The following is a 20,217-nucleotide window of genomic DNA, read 5'->3' as shown; positions in this document are numbered from 1 at the left end:
ATTCTGTATGTCTGCTGGAGTTACCAGTAGCCTGGCTTTATCCTTAACTTCCTCTATGGATTGTGTGGCGATTACACCTAGAATTCTTTGTTCGGGAATGATAGGTACAGGTTTAGGATTGATCAAATGTTCTTCCACTCCCATCCGAGAAAGGGCATCAGCTTTACCGTTTTTTGTACCAGGTCGATAGGTAATTATGAAGTCAAACTCGGCAAAGAATAGTGCCCAACGGAGTTGCCTAGAGGATTGAGCTTTTGCGGTTTTCAAATATTGCAGGTTTCGGTGATCTGTAATCACAGTAACGGTGTGTCGGGCCCCCAGAAGATAATGCCGCCAAGCCTTAAAGGCGGACTTGATAGCTAGAAGTTCCTTATCAGTAATAGTGTAATTGATTTCAGGAGGCGAGAATTTGCGGGACCAAAATGCCACGGGATGCAACTGATTGGTTACTGGGTCCTTTTGTGATAGAACTGCCCCCATGGCAAGGCTCGAAGCATCAGTTTCAACGATGTAGGGGAGTTCTGGGCGAGGATGTTTTAAGATCGGTGCAGAGATAAATCTAGTCTTCAAATCCTGGAAAGCTTGTTCCGCCTCGGTAGACCATTCAAAACGTTTGTTTTTCTTTAACAAGGCGGTGATGGGCTGGACTATTCGAGAGAATTCGGGGATAAACCTGCGGTAAAAGTTAGCGAAGCCTAACATGCTTTGAACACCTTTTACGGAGGATGGCGATGGCCATTTGTGAATTGCATCGACCTTCTTTGAATCCATACGCACTCCGCTAGGTGATATGAATCCCAAGAATTCAACTTCAGTCACGTTGAAAACACATTTTTCCAACTTAGCGAAAAGTTTGTGTTGCCACAATCTCTCGAGGACCATTTTCACGTGTTTCCGATGTTCAGTTTCCGATGAAGAATAAACGAGGATGTCGTCAATGTAAACAACAACACACACATCTATGAGCTCTCTGAGGACATCGTTCATAAAATATGGAAAGGCGGCCAGGGCATTGCAAAGTCCGAAGGGCATGACCTGATATTCAAATAGCCCATACTTGGTGCGGAAGGCCGTCTTCCATTCATCGCCCTCTTTTACTCGTACCAAGTGGTAGGCTCCTCTAAGATCCAGCTTTGTATATATGCATGCTTTTCTGACTTGGTCCAGGAGTTCAGGGATCAAAGGTAACGGATATCTATTTTTAACGGTGATCTGGTTCAGGGCGCGATAATCTATACAAGTTCTAAGGTCCCCTTCTTTTTTTGGAACGAAGAACAAAGCTGAGGAAGCAGGGGACTTGGAAGGGCTAATAAACCCATTCGCTAGGTATTGATCCAGGTATTGTCGGAGGTGAAGATTCTCAGGCTCGGTGAGGGCATAAATTCTACTACAAGGAGGAGTAGATCCAGGTATCAGGTCTATCTGGCAGTCATAAGACCTATGAGGAGGTAGAGAGTTAGCCTGATCCTTCCGGAAAACATCTTGGAATTCTAGGTATTCAGGAGGTAACTGGGGAGCCTCCGAGGAAATTGCTGCCAGTGCAACACCAGGTCGAGGGTGACAAGTAGACACACATTCTGGAAACTGAACCGTTCTTGCTCGCCAATCGATCTGAGGATTGTGCTTCTCTAACCAAGGAATTCCTAGAATAATCTGGAACTGATGGGCCTTGATCACATCGAACACAATCTTCTCATTGTGTCCATCTTGACTTACTAGCGTCACTTCTTGGGTGGTATGCGTTACTGGTCCAGAGGCTATCTCCGTACCATCCACCGTAGTAATGACGTCCTTTACAGCCTTTGGACAAAGAGTCAGATTCATCCTCAAAACCATTTCATGATCCACATAATTGCCGATGGCACCGCTGTCGACGTAAGCTTCAATCGCATGTAATCGATCCGGATGTTCAGGGCTAATGAGGACCATAGGTATCACGAAATGCGAGGTCACGGAACTGGTTTTAACGCTCGGCAAGAGGACCTCTATTCTTGTCGGGCGAGGTCGTTTCCCTGCTCAAAGTTTGCGACCCTGGTAACTGCAGCTCCTACTGCCTTCTTGGCTGGTTTCACCGGACAGTCTCGAAGAAAATGCCCCGAGTTTCTGCAATAGAGGCATAATTGCAGCTGTTTTCTCCTTTCCCGCTCCTTTTGTGTTAGTGGTCCTTTCAGGCCCCCTATTTGCATGGGTTCCCCGGAGTCTACTCCTTTGGTAGGAGTTGGTGGTTTGGAAAATACTCGAGCATCAAACTTGGAACGATCGGCCTTCCTGTTCTGCAGTCTGTGGTCAATTTGAACGACTAAGTCAATATAGTCCGAACAGTCTTGTGGGGGATTCACTACTTGGGCTAACACATCTTTGAGCTCTCCACGTAGACCTCTATAAAACAGCGTAATCCTTTTGTCCTCAGGCCATCGAGTTTCCACTATCAGTCTGTTGAAAGACGCAATATAAGCCAAAAGGTCTTGATTGCCCTGTCGCAATGAAAGGAGCTCATTGTCCAAGGCCTGCCCCTGTGAATGTCTTGCAAACAGTTTTTCCATACTGAGCTGAAAAGCTTGAAAATCATGGAGAACCGGATCATCTTGATTAACTAGAGGGATCGACCAGTCTGCCGCATTGCCACTAAGGTACGAAAGCACGAAAGCTACCTTAGCTTGATCAGTTGGAAAGGCTGCTGGCCGGCATAAGAAGTGCAACCGGCACTGATTAATAAATACTGCAAACCTCTTTGGGTCACCAGAAAATCGTTCGGGCGGAGCCAGAGGTACCTTCCCAGGTAGGTTGATCTGCACTGGGTTCGTAGAGGATGTTGAAGGAAGATTTGCCCCTGATGCGGGTAACGGAGTTTGTCCGGCTTGTGCCTGTAGCAATTGTCTAGCGAGATCGTCTGTTCGCTCCTTGGAAATAATCAGTTCCCTTCTTAGAGCATTCGTTTCCTGACGGGCTGCATGCACACTTCTGCTCTTAGTTCCCCAAGTAACTGGGCTAGCTGGTCGGTATCCGAGGTTTCCATAGCGCCTGGGTGGGAGTTTTGCGGTAGGCTTTGCGTTCTGTAACGCTCACCTGATTCCCGCAGAGGCGCCGGTCTTGACTGGGTGAATGCCGTATCTTCAAAGGTGATGTGTAGCACACGGTTGGCTCTTTGGGCTGGACCTCTGTGCACTGTATGTCTGACTCGAAGAGTAAGATGTCTGCAGATAGAAAATATGGGATTAATGAACTGGGGTTATTGGGTGCCTCTCTCCTCTTCCCTTTCTCTTCTCCTGTAGAACCCCAAAGGTTAACGCCCTCACCTTAGGTAAGTGAACGCCGAGCTCTCCATCTGCCTCGGGGCAGGGTGCCGTAACCAGTTTCTTTACTGGATAAGGGTGCAGGCCTCTTGACCTCAGAGGACTGCTGTCCGTCGTTAACTGCACGAAAGGTAAGTTCTGGGCACTTCAAATGTCTTAAAAGTCTTTTGTAATGATATCCCTTGTTTTGCAGGGTTCCGGCGATGGCGGGCTGATGAGAGTTGAGGATCGAACCCGCGTGAGGAATAGAAGCGCCTGGAAGCACGTAAGTAAGCGCTTGTAGCCTGCTTCACGATGCACACTAACTGTCCCTTTTATCTTGCAGGTACAAGTTCGGAGCTTTAGAGAAGCTGAAGGGTGCTGGAATACCCACTGGATTCGGCGTGGGAAGGAGTAATGGCACGTGAGTAATAAAGTTGCCCAATGTCTTTAAACGCACCTTCTTTTGTCTTTCAGATGCCGGAATGCAGTGCGAAGACCTCCGGAGCATGCGAAGAGTAGGTAAGCCTTTGTCTTTCAGATGCCAGAATGCAGCGCGAGGCGTTGGTGACAGCCGATGGACCAGGTAAGAGATGCGCTGCCACTGAAGACCGTAGTGCTAACCTGTTCTTTCTTTGTCTTTACAGGTGCTGCTGAAGACTGGATTCCAGGATGGTAAGCCTTTGTTCCCTTAGGCCCAGGATCAGAAGCAGAAGACACGATGAGCGTTCTGCTGCAGAGAATGCAGAATAACGCAAAGCAAGATTCATCTATCGGGTGTGGTTTAAATAGCCTCCTGTAGTGCTTGGGTGTCTCCTTCCACAGCCACGCCTAGGTAAGAAAAGAGTTCCTGCTTTCCAGAAGAGTTCCAGTGTTCTGAACCTAGGGAGTGGCTCCTGCCCCACCCAACAGGAAAAGTAGTCCCAAACAGAAGGGGATCAGGGGTTCAACTGGCAGGTAAGTAAGCAGCATGGTCTGCTGCAGGTAAGTCCACCCAAGCATTATGAGCCCGGCGCTTCCAGCGCTGGGACTGGGCATCTTTATGAGCCTGGTGCCACTGGCGCCAGGACAGGGTCCAAAAGGTCCCAATTGGGACTGGCTGGCACTCGGAACCGGGGTTATGGGTCTGCTTCCAAGGGAGTCGGGCAAGTCCTGATCTTTTGGAAGCAGAGATCATGACAGTCTCTCCCCCAAGAAACATGTTGGTGGTAGATCTCTTTCCTCGGCGGGTGCCTCCCTCTGGAACAGCTTCCCTTTAACTTGAGGAGAACCATCTCTGGTTCAGGAAGCACCTCAAAACCTTTTCTCTTTGCTTCTGCTTTTTCTCCTCCTCTCCCCTGCTGACTTCCTGGCTGAAACCCAAAGTGCACTGGTTAACTGGCCGCCCTCGGATCTCGGGCCCACGTACCCTCCACCGCCAGTCGCACACCTGCAATCCCTTTCTGGCAACCCCTGCACTTGGGGACTGTATCCCTACAGTCCCACTACCAGCACTTGACACATGTTGTCTGCACTTACCCTTGCTACCTGCTGGCCGTACTTCTATTTATTGTTATTTATTCTTTTATCCCATGTAGAGCACTGTCCCCTACCCTTCCCCAATCCCATGCACTTGTGCTATCTGAATGACACCTTGCCTAGTAGGTTCGCTGTCCGTCTTCCCTTTGTTCCCACTCCCTTGCCTCATCGCACCTTGAAACACTTGTGTATAGGCGCGTTATAAATACCATATCATATCCCACCAAACGGTGATCACCATAACCCACCTCCTGGACACATACTCCTCAAATTTCCAGACATGTACAGATAATAAATCCTGGTATAGAGGTTTCCCCTATGCCATGTGTATTTAGGGTCATTAGACCCTTCACCGTCCAATCTGGTCAAATTCCATTGATGTGGTTAGAGATTCCAGGACATCCCTCTTTTTATCCCCGTCTGGCTGGAATGAGGAACGGCATTGTTTAGATTCAATGTTTCTCCCTGCACACAATTTGAGTTAAAATCCTTTTCTATAAACAGTTCTCATTACCTTCAATAAACCATTCTTCCAAGAGACAGGCCAGATCGATTGCATTACCTTTTGGGCAACCTTGGCCGGATTCCAATATATATTCGCTACAAGGACAGCTAGAGATGAGGGCACATTATCAGTTTCACCGCCATTAGACCTTCCAAGGCATGAACCACCCCACACTTCATGTTAAGGCGGCAATCAACGGCAATTGCTAGACCACCACTTGTGCGACCCGAAATCACACTAGAATCAGGATTTGTTTAAGAAATACAGCCTTTCAAGTCAAAGTGTGTGGTGGACAGTCTTTTGGAACAAGTATACAGTTGGATTGACAGTCGCCCCCACATTCTTAAAATATTGTTTCAGATTTTTCAGACCACATACCAAGAAACAAAGTTCACTTTGGCCCTGCTGCCGATGCACCATACCCTGCCTAATAGCATTAAAAGGTTTTCAAGGCTGACTCTACCCGGGACCCGTCCTGTGCTTATATTTGCAAAATTATAGAGTAGAGCACCTATTGGGTCAGGATTCAGGGTATCCTTTTTAATGGTAGGGTCTATTCCAGCACCTACCGTGGGACTTGGGGGCAGGTATGTCAGAAAGTGTTCACCTTCCACCTGGGACATGCTCACACAATTTATAACCCAGATTCAGAAGATTTCCTCTCTGTTCCCATATCATATTGGACACTATCTCAGATTCAAAATATGAAAACATAGGCTTGATTTTTACTCTGGGCAAGGTTATTCGATCAATGTCAGCAGAAACAAGAGAACAAAGCATTGGGATCTTTTGAAAAATGTCTAATACTTTAGTCCTATTCAGATCTCTCTGCCAAGAATATACTTTGCCAAGACCCCATCCTAGAATTTTGGATTGGCAACAACAGTCATTCGCGGTCACTGATCCCATTAGGGTTGGCCTTTTCAGTTCCCTCCACACCCCTCAAGCCACCATCAATCTCATTGTGTCCACTTATAGAAACAAAATCATCATCAACATTCATAACAGCCGGAGCAACCAAAACTACATTGGAGGTTTTTTCCCTTGGACCCAGGGTTACAAAGTAATTTTTGATTGGAGCATAGCGGGACCACATCCTGTGATCTTCCCAGAACCAGGAATCACTGCTGTGAATATTTTTTCCATTGTGTTATTACTCACAGTACCCTTGTCATTTATCATACAATTAGGACAAGGGTCTGTCCCCATATCCCAGCTGCTCAATGGCTTCTGTATGTTTTCAGTTCTTGCACCAGGTGGTATAGATTTTGGGATACCTTCATTCTTTTTGCAGTCCCACTTTGATTAACCTCCAATTGTATTTCCTGCGAATTCACGAAATCCTCACCCCTATCCCTTTCCCATTCACATTCAGCCTTTATATTAAGATCCATGATCTCATTCTTTCCTGGTAAACGCCTAATCCCTTTAATCAAGGTATTGTGTGCACCTTAAATGATGGCATGTTTTTAGATTTTTGCCAATTGTTACCTTTGCTTTTTTTATTCCTACGGATGTTACCCCAGTTCTTAGCGGCCTTATGAACCTCATAACATTAACTCCCCTCATGTGTCACTTCAATTTGGGCTGAGGGATCATTATTTCCCTCCTCCCTCTTCAGTCTTGCCGCCGCTTCCATTAGGACAGTGGGGATATCAGGAATAAAAGACATATTGCCCACGATGCCACCTGTTATGCATATCCCAGTGCTCATTGGGACACTACCTCAGCAATCGCAACATTATGTCTATTTTGGGGATTCTCATCATTTTCATCTTTTTTCCTTAGTATTTCCAAAATTAAGGACATATTTTCTTCCAGATTTGTAATTGTATGGGCATAGTTTGTACTGGTTGCCCCCCTATGCCCCGATACATTGATTGTGCTCTGTACACCCTTCACAAAATCTTCCAGTGACATTCGTTCATTTACAATTTTAAAGGCCAATTGTTGGCCCAACAGGAAACCCCCCCCCCATATTTTCATGTGCATTCGCAAGAGTTTTAAGAGCCAAATTTAGACTGATATGTAGATTCGTAATTAACGGTAGAAACAAATCTATTGCAGAATTCAGGGTCTGTGCGCATCTTAATGTTGAGGCACTAGGCTTTTACTCCTTGATATCCCTTTGTTGAGAGGCCCAGTACAAATATTCTCATGCTGGTTGTCACATCGGTTATCGAATTTGTGTAGACAAGGTGTTACCATATCACCCCCATCCTTGGATACCACTTCCACAGCCTGACCTATGTTATTCTGCTGATCACTCAAGTGCAAGTGGATGACAGCACTTTCTTTTGCTACCTTATATAGAAATGGCCGCTGCACAGCAGTGCCTTCCATTTTATTTCCATAAATATATTGGCATAATGCACCACATTGTTTTTCATTTGCCAGACGATATATAAAGTGGGGCACCCTCTTTCGGCTCCACCTTGGACTGGACTACCTTAGGTGGGATGCCCACCCTGTCTCTTATTTTGTGATCAGCCAAATTAACAGTCTTATCCGCTCCTTTGGCTTGTTCTACATCAGGCACCATAATATCATACACAGTCATTTCCATATCAGTAATGTCTTTCAGAATGCTTCTGTTTGTAGAGAGTAACTTCTGGAAGGAATCTTCAAGTACCTCCATGTACTGTGGTTCAGGTCCCTCGTCTCCCCTGGAAACATTAGAAAGCATTGCAGCACAAACAGTTTTGTCAAGCAATCATTATGTATCAAAGCTTGTTCCGTAGTCACAGTTCCAAATACAAAAAACAGAGCAGGCTGTATGGATGCGCCCTCTCCACCATTATGGACAGAAGTGGGTAATGGCATCCGATTCAACACAGGTTGCGGACAGTTGAATCGGACTTTGGAATAGATTGCAGCCTAAATTGGTGTGGAGGCATGAAATCTAACAATTCTTCTCGATGGCAAAACCGGAGGAGCCGACTGGCACTTGTGCCGATTTCCTATGTCCATGGGTGGTTTTAGCCAATACAAGCGCGTGTTTGCGGACACTTCGAATATCCCTGAATACATTGTTTGCTAATTCGCTTTTATTCCTTATAGGAGCCGGAGAGGTAGACTCGCCATTCACCTGTGAACGTGTTTGTAGATGGTCCATTCTGCCTCCTATGTCAAGCTGATATACAGCACGTCCTCTCGCATTTCCCACTCCACTTCTCAAATCATATGTTTACGGCATGACTCCCTTACACCTCCGTGGGTGGATTCAAAGGACTGGGAAAGAGTATGGAGGCAGTCTTAATTGCCCTTGAGTTCAGCCCTAGGACAGTTAGTAAAGGGGTTAACAGGACACTACCCCTATGCTGTAGCCTCTCTTACCACTGTTCTGCTTTTCCCCCCGCCCCGGGGTATGGGTATAGAACAGCATAGCACTGAGCCTCAAGTGGAGATGCAGCTGGAGACGAGACAAGATCACAAACGACCAAACAGTGCAGGTTCCAATAGACAGCCACCTACAAACACCACCAAAGACTGGTCTCACTTCGCAGAATGACAGCCCTTTTGTTCTTCCGCTCCTTATGCTGGGTAGCCTGGTTAAAGGCACAGTGAATCTAACTGTTTTTTATTTCTTACAAAGTATGTTCTGATCTGACTAACTTTTCCCTCCTTGAAACTCAAGTAAGTGCCAATACTGACCTCACATGACATCACTCAGTGTGCTGGAACACGTTTAGCATAAGACAAGTGTACTCACCTACTTTATTACTATTGTTAAACCGATTCCTAACTTTAGATTAAATGTTACTATTAGTTGCTGCTTTTTAAAGATTGTCTAATTATCCTTGTGTGTATATATAAATAAATATTTATATAATAACTAAGTGTGTAAGAGTTTACTTGGATACCTGTGTACACTCATTTCATTTTACAGTTCTACAGCTCACATTACCCCTCTTAAGATAGGCCTGGCTGCTCAGCCACTCTACCAACTTGTGTAGTACAGGACTATATTAAAAGGTGGGTTACAGAATACCGAGAGATAAGTCTTGTAAAGTCCCACACAAGTTGGATTCTACAAATGTTTAGCCAACACATGGTTTGCTCCTTTTTTCAAAACATTAGAAAACCCCAATCAAAATTATGCCTAGGGGTAGCTGCTCGTTATGCTTGAATTGTGGGTGCTGCCAAGCTGTGTAAACAACCAAGAATACTGTGCACACAAACAGTTTCTGCACACAGAGGAAAATAGAGGGGACATTGATTGATACAAGTAATTTATAACGTGCCTGTACACAAGTGTTTCTACGCATGAAAAGACAAAGGCGGGAGGGGAGGACAAGACAAACTATTTTACTAGGCCATGTGCCATTCAGATTGTGCACAGCCAATAGGTTAGATGAAGCAAGAAAGAATAAAACCACTTTAGGATTTCAAGGAGTTCAAAAGGTAAGCAAGTAGAATTTTCAGGTTACTCTCCCAAACCCACCATACAAGGGGCAACCATGGGGGTATGCTTGGCCAGAACTCAAACAATCATGACCAGACAAGGCACAGTGAGGAAGTGGACTTTACACCCATCTAACCCCTATGGCAGGAGGAGAGTTTAAAAATAGGTAAGCAAGACTGCACCCATGACTTGGATTTTCTAGGCGAGTAATCTTAGGCCACACAGAATCACAGAGGACCCTTCTGCCATTGGTCCCATTAAAGGAGGTCCAGGGGTTGCATGTGCAGTGGCTGAAGCTGGCTTTGAGATTGGTTCAGGCTAGAAGGTGGTTCAGTGCTCCATTGGACCAGTTCTGATAATCTTCCAGCAGGCTGGGCCATCAGCTTCAGCCATAGCATGCCATAACGAGAAGAGACCACCCAGGACACAGCAAAGAAGATCAGCAGCCATGTTCACCTTGATCACAGGTCCCCAGGTGTGGTTTGTGGCAAGAAGCAAGACACTGCTCCCAGCAATGCCCTATTGGTCTGGAGAGCAGCAGCTGGACGAGAGATAGTCTTGTCCAAAAAGTCACCAGCCTGCAGAATTTCCATGTCAAACTCAGGACAGTGATTGATGCCGTTGTAGGTGATGATCAGCCCACAGTGTGGTACTAGGGCATTTCAACAGCTTCAAACTGGGATCTTGTGCAGGGGTCCAGACTGGTTGCTCGCACCAGCCCTAGCACAGGTGGAGGTCTCATAGGATGGCAGCTCGGCTTCACAGGGGCTTTGCTTTGGCAATGCTGGTTGTCCTCCACAGCAGTCTAGGGATCTTCTGGACAATGCCCCTCTTTCTCAGGGTCTTTGCTCAGTTGCAGAACTTATGCACATCCCAAATGTGGACTGAGGTACCAATCAAGTCATTCAAGCAGCTAAAACCTGCCCAAACAGACTGCTGCAAACCCCACACCTGCCCTCCAACAGACATCCAACTGCCTGGATTGAGGACCAAGCAATGCTAGATACTGGATTCCTCCCAGTTACACGCACCCTCACTTTTACCAGGAATTCAAACCGAATCCTGGCAAAGTGCATTCCTGTTATTTAAGAATTTGTAAAGTCCAACTGGTGTGGGACTTCACAAGGCACCCAACTCGTAATATAGGCCTATACTACACAAGTTGGTAGAGTGACTGAGCAGCCAGGTTTATCTTAGAAGGGGTAACAGGAGCTGTGAAGTAACTCAATGAAATCAGTAAACAGCAGGCTCCAACTAAACACTTACACACAAAGTTATATTAAATTATGTACTTCTATATACACAAGGCAAATTAAGCATTCTTTAAAAAAGTAGCAACTAATAGTAACATTTAATGGAAGATAGAAATAATTTAAATAAGAACCAATAATGCAGGCGAGTTATTTCTTTCGATGCTAAACATGTTCCAACATACTGAGTGGCATCAATCAAGGTCAGGATTGACACTTAGTTTCGTTTACCATTACAAAATTGAGTTTGGGAGGGAAAATGGTTAGAGTCAAAGCAGAACATACTTTCAACTGGTTCAATAGATCGTTTCTCCCAGATGGATGCAGACAGTTTTTTGTCCCAGCAATAATAGTGTCAACAATTAAAACATGTAAGGGAACAAGCGTTGCCAAAGCTAATAGGGTTCAGAAGAGGAACCTTTAGGAAACCAGGACAGCTACAGTCAATGGGGCAGTTCTAGTTCCGATTCAGCTTTTCTTAGAAAATGTTAATCAAACAGTCAGGAGTTCTTTGAAAAATCACAGGAGCTCAAGAGGAGCTTACCTCTTGGAGTACAAGCTGGAAGGCCTGCACAGCTTAGTTGAAGTCCACTCTAGATGGGTGAAAATGGTACTTCCCAAGTCAGGAAGCACTACCAATGAGAAAAGGTATTTATACTTCAAGCCCCACAGTACCTTAGAATTGAAGAAGAGCTTTCAGCTGGATGCCTTCCTGATGCAGACCCTTGTTCCTGGTCCTTGGTCGTGGTGACGAAAGGGAGGACATCTGGCAGGCTTTTGTGGCAGCACACGATAGGGGGACTCGGCAGCAATGGATTCCACATGATTCAGCGGCCCTTTGTGGTTTTGGTGCCTTTTACTTTACGTTATTATATTTATATAGCGCAGCCAGAGACCCTTAGGCATTAGGGCACGTAACAAGACGGACAACTAGAAACACAGAGGGGGGAAGAAGAAGTATGTGAGGTCAGAGTACAGAACTAGTCAGATAGAGGGAGGCAGGGGATGTGTCCAATCAAGTTATGAAAACAGCCTAACTTTCAGCTTTTTTTCTGAAAAAAAGGGAGGTAACACTGCATAGCTCGGCGGGGAGCAAGTTGCAAGCCTTCGGGGCTGCAGCAAAGACGGCTCTGTTTTCAACCTTGTTCGTTTTACATCTAGACATGACCAGCAGATCTTGATTATTGGACCGAAGGGATTTGCTATTAACTTTTTTATGGATCAGGTTCTGCAAGTACAGGGGCAGAAGGCCGAATCTGCATTTAAATGTAATGACCAAAAGGCGGAAGCGGATTCAAGCTTCCACCCGGAACCAATGAAGAGCCCCCCTCGACACTGAGACATGGTCACGGCGAGAGAGACAAACCAACTCAGACGGCTCCATTCTGGACGACCTGGAGTCTGTTGATGTCCGCTTTACGTAGGCCCACCAGAGTACTACTACAATAATCTATCTTAGAACAAATAATAGCTCTCGCTATGGTTGCAGCGTTATCCTAAGAAATAGGTCTCAGGTGCGCCAGCAGCTTCACATAATAAACAGCCCCCAAGACAAGGCAAGCCACGTGGGACCTCATTCAATAGTTGATCAAGAGTAACCCCTAGGATTTTTACTTTTGCCTGTGGATATAGTTTCCCTTCACCTAGCATAAAGCAGCAATAGTCAGGGTGTAACTTCGCTAGCATCGATGCAGTGCCATCAGTCATCAACTCAGTTTTATTTCAGTTGAGTGAGAGATTATTGCTTTACATACAATTCTCAGAGAGTAGACTGTATTAAGTTGACCTTCATCTGCGGCATGAAAGCCAGTCAGCAGGATGACACATTGAGTGTCAAGCGCATAGTTAGAAAAAGTGACTCCCTCCTGCGCCAAAAGGGCAACGAAGGGAGCCATGAAGATGTTATAAAAGCATGGGGAGATGCAGGCCCCTTCCCCCGAAGTCCCTGGCACCAGAGCAGCCTCTACCTTATCCAAAGAAATCCTACTTTCTCTATTGGCTAAAAAAGACCCTTATCCATTGAGCTGCAAGAGGTGAAAGATTGGCCATCTCCACAATTCTGGAAAGCAGAATGGTGTGGTCAACCAAGTCAAATGCAGCTGACAAATCCAATGATATTAAGAGACAGAGATCCTTTATCCAATCGCTCCAAAAGTTGATTTCAATTCCAGTAATGACGTCTCAGTTCCAAAACCCCTTCTGAAACTTGACTGATAGGGGTTCAAGATGGGGACTTCGTCGAGGTGTTTCGTAATTTGATTACATGCAATGCGGTCAAGGATTTTCATTAAGAAGAGCGTATTAAATATGGGCCTATAGTTAAGGGGAACCTCCGGATCAAGGCCAGGTTTTTTCAGTATGGGGGTGATTAAGAATTCTTGAGTTGTGAAAGTTTTTCTTCATTGCCACAATCTCTGATTTATACACATTAGCAGCTGCTTCGTAAACCGCCAGTGATTGGAGACATTGATTGGCTTTCCACAAATGGAAGAGCTTAAGAGACGATGATTGAAGTTTTTGCAGGTCCGGTGAAAACCAGGGTTTGCTTTTCTTCCCTTCCAGGTTGTTTCTGGATTTCAAAGGGGCCAGGGAGTTGGTAATGGCATCTAGGTTATCAATAAGAATTTTAGACATATCAGACACAGGTGTGGAGTCCCCAAAGAGGGTATGAGAGCCGATTAAGGGTTCAATTGTTACACGAGTGATAAATTTCAAGTTCTTCACCAGCGTGTTATGGGGCTTTTGGTTTTTTACTTTTAAAGGGAACGTAGCAAAAATCGAAAAGTGCACAAAGGCATGGTCATACAAAGGAAAGGGGTTAACCAGAAAGTCCTGGCTAGACACGTTGTTCATCGAGACCCATTCTAATAGGTGGCCCAGTTGGTAGGTGGGGGGACAGATTTTTTTTGCTCAAACCCAAAATCAGTGAGACGGCTATAATTCTGCTGCCAGTGTGTCATCTTTGTGGCCAAGCCAGTAGTTCAAAATTGGCTAGCAGGGCGAAGTGAGAATTAGGTTTAAGAGTTGCAGCAGATAAATAGACATTGCTAAAAATGAAGTTTTCTGTTAGAGAGGGGGGCCTATATATTAAAAGAAGATGAACTATCGATTCTGCATTGAGACCCACTTTTATGTGCATGGCTTCTATACCATCCATAACTTGGCAATGTAATGGCTAAATGGGGAGGTCCGCTTTATATATGAAGGCAACCCCCCACCTCTTCCTTCTGGTCTGTCAGAGCGAGACATGAAATAGCCCAGAGGAATAGCTAGATCTAAGGCATGGCCGGCAGTATTGGAACCCCATGTTTCAGTGAGTGCTGCGATATTAATGCCATGATGTTCCAAATAATCAGACCTTGTGAGCATGTTTGATCAGGGATCAGTTTAGGGGCCGATTTGACGACTCGTTTCACAAGCTCTGATGCAGTTATAACAGTTTATGCTGTTATAGTGTCAGACGGTGTGATGTCCGGCTGAGGGGGGAGGGTCAGCGGTAATCTGGGTCCCCTTTAAAAATACCAAATCGCTCGCTGCCTGTGTCGAGTGAAGTGAATAAGTAGCACAAACATCCACACAGGGCGGGACGCCAAGCGTTGCGTTACCAATAGGCAAATGAGCAGCTAATTAAATAGAACGTACCGCTGCTTCATCCACCATACCAGCCATTTGAATGTTAGAGATGTTTCTTGCGGCTGTTATGGCTGCCAATACTTCAGCGATTCCCATGGTTGAAGGCAACTCACTAGCAGCGTAGCTAGTCCCACATGTCCCGAACACGGACCGGCATGCCCACTTTGGGACGGCGCTTTTGCGCCAGGGTTTCTATGGAAAAGGAGGCAAAAAGGAACTGATACATCTGGTTGGATTTTCCTCCGTCCCGCGGTCCTGGACTCTCAACCAAGATTTCCTGCTTCTATAGATCCACAAGAATGCCAACTGAGGTTTGTCCGGATTCGTTCTCTGGAAGACTGTGCACTTTACGGAGAGGGGTACCCAAGCATTAGGATTCTGCAGCCTTGGAAAGTTGCTGGAAGGCTTCACCGGCTCTTCTGCGGCCCTGAAAGGGTGCTGCTGGCATCTCTGCTCATTCTCTTATTTGGATGTCTTGCTCCAGTGGTCAACTGCCTGTAGTCCCAAAAGCCTTGCCTATTATGCAAAATACCATTCATTCACAGCCCTAGGGCTGTCGATCACCTGGGGGGTGGGCTGTCCTTCAGGACAGCCAGCCAGTCAGAACTGGTTTCAGTCAGGCACACCTAGAGACAAAGGACAGCAATGTTTAGGGACCGGGACCCACCCTCCCTCCCTCCTGCCTTTCCAGACACACTAGAGCCTAGGCGGGCTTCAGGGCTGAAGCCCGCCAAAGGCAAAACACACAAAGGACTCACACCTAGTTTAAACAACAGAGTAAAAGCCCAGAAGGAACTGAAACAAAAATGGTGAAAAGAAAAAAAAAACAAAAAAAAAAAAAAACACATGGGCCATTTTGGAAAAATGTTCGGCCATGGGTGCTGTACTGCAACTAAGAAATCAGCCTTCTAGTACACTGCACAAAAGGTGGTGAAAAGAAACCACTGCCACCAGCCATTCAAGTTAGTCAGTGTAACAAAAGGTTCCATGAGAAGAAGGACAAGGAGTTACTATGTAACCCCCAGCACTCCACATAGGGTGGTGTGTGCTGGAACCACAAAAGAAAAGTTAAGCTAAAAGCTATCTCACTATTCTTGGGAACTGTAGTTACCGCAAGGAAATTTATTAAAACAAGGGACTTCTCGGTGGCACTGCACAGAGTGCTGTGTGTCACTATGCAAAAAGCAGATGCCTCTGGCGTTTATTAGACTCAATTAAACAGTAAACACACAGAGAAAAATACATGAGTGGCAAAAAGCTCCCCTGGAGGTAAAAAGAAAAATCTAAAAGATCCCAGGTTACAGCAAACGGGCTGGGGGTGTCTAAGGTTAAAGGGAACTAGCGCAGAAACGGAAAATTCTCCTTGACAAGTCCTGAAACAGTATTTTCCCGATCCCGAGAAGGAAGAAGGCCAAACAACAAGATGGCCAAAAGGATGGTCAAAAACCATGCGCTCTGGACTTTAATATTTGGTACTTAAAATGGCATTATGCAGTAAAAAAATAAAAAGGTTGAATATCGTTTGCCGCAACCAGGCCATCCCTATGCACACCAAAAAGGTATAAAAAATAATGTTACTATGGAAAAAGAAAAAGGGACACAAATTGTCGCTGCAGCACCCGACTAAAGGTGAGGTTTGCTACATTAAACAATACAGGAATCTCGCACAGGCGGCAAAGTGCCCCACTGCACTGGTAGCCCCCAAATAAGTGAGTTGGGAAAGGAAAGCAATAAAAGACTTTACTTGCCTCCAAAAGTCAGTACAGGGTTCAAGCCATAGCTAGAGGTTCCACTGATGTCAATGGAAGGAGAGTTGCAAAAAGAAAAATCTTTCCCAACACCAACCATAACAAAGAAAGGCATACATTAAAGCACCATGAAAAAAAGTAACTTTCTGGCAGGCGTATTCTGGAATGGAATGAATCGCGGGAAAACTTTTCGTACAAGAAATGCGAGTAAATGAGAAAATATATGGTAATCGACCCTGGTTATAGTGGCACCGATTTCCAAATTTTGCAGAAAAAAATGAAACTGCCACATATTTGTACATTTTGGGTATTTAAACGTAGTCTTGCATTGTTGAGGTTATGTGGCCACATATTTGTACATTTTGGGTATTTAAACGTAGTCTTGCATTGTAGAGGTTCAATCTGTCACGATTGAAATCGAGCTCTAATAGAGAGTTCCTTCATTAAAACAAGGAACACTGACATATTGTGCATCGAATCAGAAGCAGACACAGATCTAGCCATCACACTAAATAAAATGGGAGTAGATGACTATTTAGCAGAAATTAGAATATACCATAACAAAATTCAGTTTGTCTTATTTTTAAATTTTACAATACACAAGTAGTGAGGTCGAAAAGAACCCAAATATTATCTAATCATCATTTGATGACAATTATGAGAACCACGATAAAAATAACAGTTCACCCATTGAAAGGAAAAACAGCAGCAAATATCCAATGGATAAACAATGTAAACAAATGGCAGTCCTGTAGACTATAAGGAGTACCTGGGCAAGAGGTGAACACGTTGCTAGCTATTTTAGGTTACTCTGCTACGGAATAATGGGAACACAATTGGGGTGACTGCAAACAGTCTGGAACGTGTTGGTGAATGGAGAAACAGGCACAGAGCATGATGAAGTGGTACAATGTGGTCCCCAACCACTCGTTTTCAACAACACTTTTTTTGGCCTCCATCTTCTTTGTATTAATTCCTTACCCGACACTTACTTTGCCTCTTGTGAAGTCAGGACTTTATTTAACCTTTTGGATCACATTTTGTTTTAACGAATCATTTTCGCTTTAATCTCCTGGGACATTGCACATTTTATTTGTTCAATTATGTTGAAATTTTACTAGCTATCAATGGCGGTTCATGCATCAGAGGGAAGCTTTGTGCTTTGACAAATGTTATCAAACCACTCATAAGGCAAATGTATTAAAGTGCGGGAATGCACAACTTCTCCATGAGCACTTGGGCTCAGCCTATTGGTCCTCATCCCTCCTGGGTCTAACTCTTCTCAGAGAAAGGCAGACAATCTTCCAAGCCCAATTTAGCCAAAGTTAAAATTATTTTGATTTATGTTCAGTTCACTCTAGGTCTAATATGAAGAGGATCTACTTGAAACCAGAGGAATCAGTCTTGTTTCTGCTGTGCTGAAGAACAGACATTCGTCAAAACCTAAGCGCTCCAAGATACAGACATCTTGCACAGTTCATAAGGCTTTCAGCAACACGGGTGCTAAGAAGTTAAACTTTATTAGCAATAAAAACCCTCACAAAGGACAGACAATACACATAAAAAGACACACAAGACACTCTGTGTGCCAAAGTTCCCATGATCAATGACAACAGCAGAGACAGACAATTAAAAGCTTTTGCAATGGCTTAAAACATGGTCGGAAATGTGAGACTCTTACCTGCAGAAAATCTAGCCAAATGGCCTGTGAAAAGGAAGCTGTACATCTGCAATAAATTCGCTAAGTGACCCACTTAGAGACAAGACTTCAGTCAGACCCTTCAACCCCCAAAACAAATGCCTCCCTGCATCATCGAGAAACATGATACAACGGCATGATTCTGGCACAAAGACAGAACGTAGCAGGAGAGCACCCAAAACGCAAAAATCAAGCGAAGAGGTGGGGATGCTGGGCCAGCACACTGTTATGCACCAACAATGTGCAAGGGAATGAGGGAGACGGCTGCAAGCCTTCCATGTTTAAAGCTCAATTGGTACCGAAGCCAACCTCATCAAACAGGATTGTCTACAGGTCCAGATCCTGGGTTACGGTTTGGGTTCCTGAGAGGTGGCAGGCTACGGCTGAGAAGTCACAAGAGCAGCCTTAACAAAATCATTCCTCCGCCTGCTGCAGCACAAGCACAAAGTCCACACGGGAGAGCCACGCCGTCAAGTCTACACAGCTGAGACTGTCCACCAAGTCCTCCCTCGAAATTCTTAGCACAGTGCCTGCAGGATCTCGCCAATCTGTGCCACTACCATCATCCAAGCACTTCTCCAACCCTGAATTCTACTCCATCTGTAAACGACGTAGAGAAAGGTCCACTGGCTCCTCAGTAACTAAGTGCAGAGCTGGTCCCTTCAGAAGCTTCAGGACACAGCAAAGGGGTAGTAGTCAAATAAGACTCAACGATCGAAGAGAAGGAGATCGCTGCAGTTACTGTTCATTGGGGTTTGGGTTGGCATCCGGGTACGGGGTAAGGTCAAAGGTTAAGACCTTGCTGATCACACAGTCGCCAGGCTAGGGATGGAAGAAGAGAGAGTTAATGCAAAAGGTTCAAGGCACATACGTTACAGCGTTCTGGGTCAGAACCAATACTTTTCCAGATGTCACCATCTCAAGAGCCCCTGGAATGTGAGCAAAACTTAAATTGTGAAATCTGAACATAAAACTTAGCCAATGGTTTTGGTAGAATGCTGGCTTCGATCACACCCACTAAGTACAAGTTAATGACCATCACTCGTAGTATATTCCCGTTTCACCCCTTCTCAAAACAATGGAGAGAGATTTGGCTGCATTTTGCAGATAAACAGCCCTCATCACTGCCCATGTACTTGCGGCCTTCCATCAGCCATGCTAACGTTGAAGACACAACAAGCTTTCCCATCTACAGAACAGTGCATTAGAGAATAAATGGGTGCCGCCCTCGATGGGGCCGTGGGCCCAGGCACAAGCAAAGGAGCTCTGGTCTCCTGGATACAGTATTATCAGCGGTATTAGGCCATATAAACTGCATTGCAGAGCAATATTAAAGCATGTCAGCAGAACCTGCCATGTGGAGTGTGTCTGGCACCATTGTTTAAAATTGGGATAACGCTGTACAAAACATCGTCAATCCACCCATACTCTAAACTGCACCATCGGAGTCCCTTGTGCTGAGCTCTTACCTCAGGGTATACACCTACTAAGCTCTCTGCCTTGGTGTAGAATTCCTCTTTCAGGGAGATGACGATGGCCTGGAAATTGATTGCTGACTGCTCCTTAATATAGTTGGCAACCTGTAGAGATGGACAAAAAGGGGAGCAGTTACTCAGTAAGATAGAGAGTGCATTACAATTCTCCCATTCAAGTAACTATCACTGAGACGGATGATAACATTCCACCAGAAAACACCCAACCCTAGCCCCATCTCCAGAAATGTGAACTACAAACATAAAAGTAGGTGCACACCCATTTCGCACTTCATTATCCTCTTACTTTGTTTACCATGAAATGCTTTAAAATGCACTTTTTTGCATTTTTTCTCTGGCTTCCCATCCATCCAAAAGCAACGCGCTTCTCAGCGCTCCCCTGCCTTGCAGGATAGCTCAGCCCTGCCAGTAATCACCTTCCCTCCTCCCCACTGCCCGTCCTTGCAGAGGCCTATTGGTGGAAAAGAGGGTCACAAGACTCGGGACACCTTACTTCAAAGTAAGTTCCTTGGGCAGCCTTAGCCGGGCAGCCGACGAAGGGGCACAAGCAAAGGGTGCCTTCCATCCCTGTTTGCCTGTTCACCCTTGCACCCCAGCATTGCCAGGTCCCTCCTTTACAGCCCACAGCTACAACCAGGTAGGAGACTACATTTCTGTACTGCTGCATTTTTCAATCTCACTGTTGTGTTGTTCC

General features: G+C 45.3%; 1 protein-coding gene across 1 annotated transcript in view; it reads right to left on the bottom strand.

Annotated features, from left to right (window-relative positions):
• Positions 1-17,835: 17,835 nt before the first annotated feature.
• Positions 17,836-20,217, bottom strand: part of SMC1A (structural maintenance of chromosomes 1A) — a 642,162-nt gene continuing 639,780 nt past the window's right edge. The window contains exons 24-25 of the mRNA XM_069645240.1: positions 19,500-19,610; positions 17,836-18,852 (exon numbers count right to left, since the gene is read on the bottom strand). Coding sequence (XP_069501341.1) covers positions 18,769-18,852; positions 19,500-19,610 — 195 coding nt within the window. The 3' untranslated portion in view covers positions 17,836-18,768. The remainder of the gene's footprint in view (positions 18,853-19,499; positions 19,611-20,217) is intronic.

The sequence above is a fragment of the Ambystoma mexicanum genome, chromosome 2p, assembly GCF_040938575.1.
Source record: "Ambystoma mexicanum isolate Mex_15411 chromosome 2p, UKY_AmexF1_1, whole genome shotgun sequence".
Taxonomy (NCBI): Eukaryota; Metazoa; Chordata; class Amphibia; order Caudata; family Ambystomatidae; genus Ambystoma; species Ambystoma mexicanum.
This window is presented reverse-complemented; position numbering and strand designations above follow the sequence as displayed.